General features: G+C 36.8%; 1 protein-coding gene across 1 annotated transcript; it reads right to left on the bottom strand.

Moving 5' to 3' along the window:
- Window positions 1–2,314: 2,314 nt before the first annotated feature.
- On the bottom strand, window positions 2,315–3,123 carry LOC139863333 (uncharacterized). The gene is made up of 2 exons (XM_071851969.1): window positions 2,675–3,123; window positions 2,315–2,633 (listed from the first exon to the last, which is right to left on the bottom strand). Exons 1-2 carry the CDS (start codon window positions 3,121–3,123, stop codon window positions 2,315–2,317), a joined length of 768 nt encoding a protein of 255 aa, XP_071708070.1.
- Window positions 3,124–3,498: the final 375 nt, after the last annotated feature.

Consider the following 3,498-nt stretch of genomic DNA (forward strand, 5'->3'; position numbering starts at 1 on the left):
TGACAAAATATTGCGGATCCCACATAGAAATTAATCCCCCTGACAAACCATGAGATAAAGAACATGCAAAATCAAATGAATAGTTACCCCACATAGATTATAAACGAAATAACTCTAATGTTGTCATTTTCGTCTCTTGAATCCCCAAGAATTGCACATTATTAGCATAGCACATTTCTTTTATCCACATCCTCTTTTTGCTTTTCTTGCAACCCTTAATATTTATCGAAAGAATCTTCATTGATGAAATATCGTTAAACCCACCGAGGCAGTTAAATGTGTATAAATCTCACGAACTTTATCCACATCAATGCCTACTTTCTTCCCTATATCCGCAATCTTTTCTTCTTCTTCAGCCCATACATTCGATTTCTTGTTGAATGTAGGATACGATCTCGCACCCTCCCCGTTCGAAGCATTCAAGTTTACCTGTGGAGAATCTACAGGAGGTTCATCCTCATTTGTTTTTTGTGCTCCCATGACAGTCTCCTCAATCGATGACTCATATTCATCCGAAGGGGTTGTTGAAGCATTATCCGAATCAGAACTATCTCCTTTGTCAAGCTTGAAAGCCCAAGACCCTACCTCATGCACATGAACATTATAGCAAACCCCATTTATTTCAACAAGTACCCATTCATTAAGCTGAGTCGATTGCCTAGTCGCGATACACACCCTTCCTAAACTCATCGCGTCATTACCTTCTTTATCAAAGAAGATGAACCGTCCCAGTAATTCCGACACCTTTTTAAATGCAATTGATTTCCAAGCACACAGAGGCATGCCCGATATTTCGATCCAAGTAAGATGTTCATCAATCACAAACTTCTTAGTAATGGGTCGTGCAAAAGCATAGGACAGCCGTAAAGTGGTATTGATTTGAAACGCAGTGCAAGCATCAACCGTATCAAAATCACACCACAACCATTTATAATGCACCGATACATCCGAAAAACCCTCCTCTTTTAGCACAGTTTCAAATGTAGGTAAGGACCGAATATCCTTCAACTTGATCATAAGAGATTCCATAGGGTTCGATAATTGGATCAAGTCGTGTTCCATCATAATTGCTTTCTTAACCGGAACCGAAGGAACCTGTTTTCCTTTCGATACAAAAGTACCAAACGCTGCCTTTGCATACGATTCAGTATTATTATTGTTAGAGTATGACGAGTTCGAACCTGTGTTCACCGGAGCCTGTTGCGTATCAACCCTCGGTTTAGGGTTATGAACCCTAGGTTTTGCATGATATGTTTTTCCATCCTGAAATCTGGCAACAGTCGCATACAGTTTGTTACCCTCAACCTGAATCGTAGAAAGCAACTTGGCCATTATTATCGGATCTTTAACATAAGAAAACTGAACAAAGCCAAACCTCTTTCCCTGTTTTGACTTCTTAAAAGCCACATACGAATATGCAATTGTTCCGTGATCCTTACATAGATTCCACAAGCCTTGCCTATTGATGTTCTCCGGCAGATTCATCACGAAGAATGACATTTTTACCGTCGAAGAACTAGGTTTATAAGGGTTCCCAATCGGTTTATGGGTTCCATTGCGTACCTTGTATGTCCAACCTTCATCATCCCTGTGAAACTATTAAATTTAGTGTAACTATTAAATTTAGGAAGTAATATCAGTTTTCACTATGAACCATCACTTCTATTTTTTTAGATATAGAACAACTGATTCTCTTTTTAAGTTTTAAAATAAAAATGTTCATAGAGTTAATCGGTTAGAGTGTACCACAACTGAAAAAATATTATATATGTATGCATATAAGCACTTGGGAATCACCTTTTATCACCAGTTTGCTTTAAAGTACTAAGGAACTCATGTCATTGAGATACACATGATACATTTTCTAATGAGATGTGGTATTACAATTTTTAAAATATTATTAATTCAAGAATATGAGTTCACAACCAGAGAGATTCAGACCACGTAAGAATATCTAACAAGTACATCTAAGAGCACTGGGTGTGGTGACGCGTCAGTTCAGTGTTAGTTCAGTGTCTTGCTGATGACTGGACGCTGACTGGACTGACACTGAAAACTGACACTGGTGAAAAAACAGGGGAATTGGGAAGAATGTCAGTTCAGTGTCTTGGAAAGAGAAAATATTGTATTTTATTATTTTTTAATTATTTTATAAAATTAATTTAATTATTAGAAAATACAATATTAACACAATATAAACTTCATTAATAATAAAAAAAGTTAAATAATTAAAAATTAAACTACAAAATAAAAATACAATGCATAATAAAGACGTTATTTGTAACTCGAATAGCCCAAAGATGTTCGACCAATTTCACTCTTCCCCTTCATCCTCCGCCTCCTCTTCCTCCTCCTGAGCTCGAATAGCCCAAACATGTTCGACTAAATCGCCTCGTAAACATTCATGCACCTCTCGATCGTGTAATTCCTTCGTCCTGGCTTTATACTCTTCACATCTATCGTACCAAGTAGTTTGCATATTTTGAACCGGTTCATATACCCAATTATTCTCAGAAATGTTGAACCCATTATCTTCAACTATCATATTATGCATTATGATACACGCATACATAATTCTTTGAATAGCCTTCAACGAATAAGGCCTTGCAGGTTGTTGTAGTATATGCCAACGCCTATGTAAAATACCAAAAGTCCTCTCAACATCCTTTCTTGCCTTAGATTGTTTGCGTGAAAGTATTTACTCTTGGGATCAGCTGCACTCGAATACGCTTTAACAAACGATGCCCATTGAGGGTAAATCCCATCCGCTAAATAATAACCCCTTTTGTACTCCACACCATTAATAACATAAGGGATGTCTGGGAAATTATCATTAAGCATCGATTCGAACAAAGGACTGGTATTTAACACATTTATGTCATTGTTTGACCCAGCAACCCCAAAATAAGCATGCCATATCCAATTATCATACGAGGCAATGGCTTCAAGCATAATAGTTGGATGACTATGATCTCCTCGCTTAAATTGGCCTTGCCATGCAACCAGAAATTTTCCCCAAACCCTATGCATACAATCTATACTACCTAGCATGCCGGGAAAGTCATGCTTTTTCTCATGAACCTCGTATAAACGTTCCATGTCCTCACGAGTAGGCTCGCACATATAATCATTTGAATATAAAATAGTAATACTGTAAAGACCCGTCGTAATCCATCCGGACGAAGTCCATATCGATTATAAATGATTTACAACAGTTGATTACATCGCGAGGTAATTGACCTCTATATGATACATTTTACAAACATTGCATTCGTTTTTGAAAAGACCATCTTTCATTACATCGAAAATTGACGGCAGGCATACCATTTCATAATATATCTAACTATTTTTGAAATATGTCATGAATGACTCCAAGTAATATCTCTAATACAAGCAAATGCACAACGGAAGATTTCTTTCGTACCTGAGAATAAACATGCTTTAAAATGTCAACCAAAAGATTGGTGAGATCATTAGTTTAACATAATTAATCATTTC

The sequence above is a fragment of the Rutidosis leptorrhynchoides genome, chromosome 8 (assembly GCF_046630445.1).
Source record: "Rutidosis leptorrhynchoides isolate AG116_Rl617_1_P2 chromosome 8, CSIRO_AGI_Rlap_v1, whole genome shotgun sequence".
Classification (NCBI taxonomy): domain Eukaryota; kingdom Viridiplantae; phylum Streptophyta; class Magnoliopsida; order Asterales; family Asteraceae; genus Rutidosis; species Rutidosis leptorrhynchoides.

What these genes read in the sequence shown, in the direction of transcription:
- LOC139863333 (XM_071851969.1), bottom strand. Translation starts at nt 3,123, where the DNA reads ATGTGCGAGCCTACTCGTGAGGACATGGAACGTTTATACGAGGTTCAT. An exon ending in TTTCACGCAAACAATCTAAG is followed by an intron (nt 2,634 to 2,674) that starts GCAAGAAAGGAT and finishes TATTTTACATAG; the next exon opens with GCGTTGGCATATACTACAAC.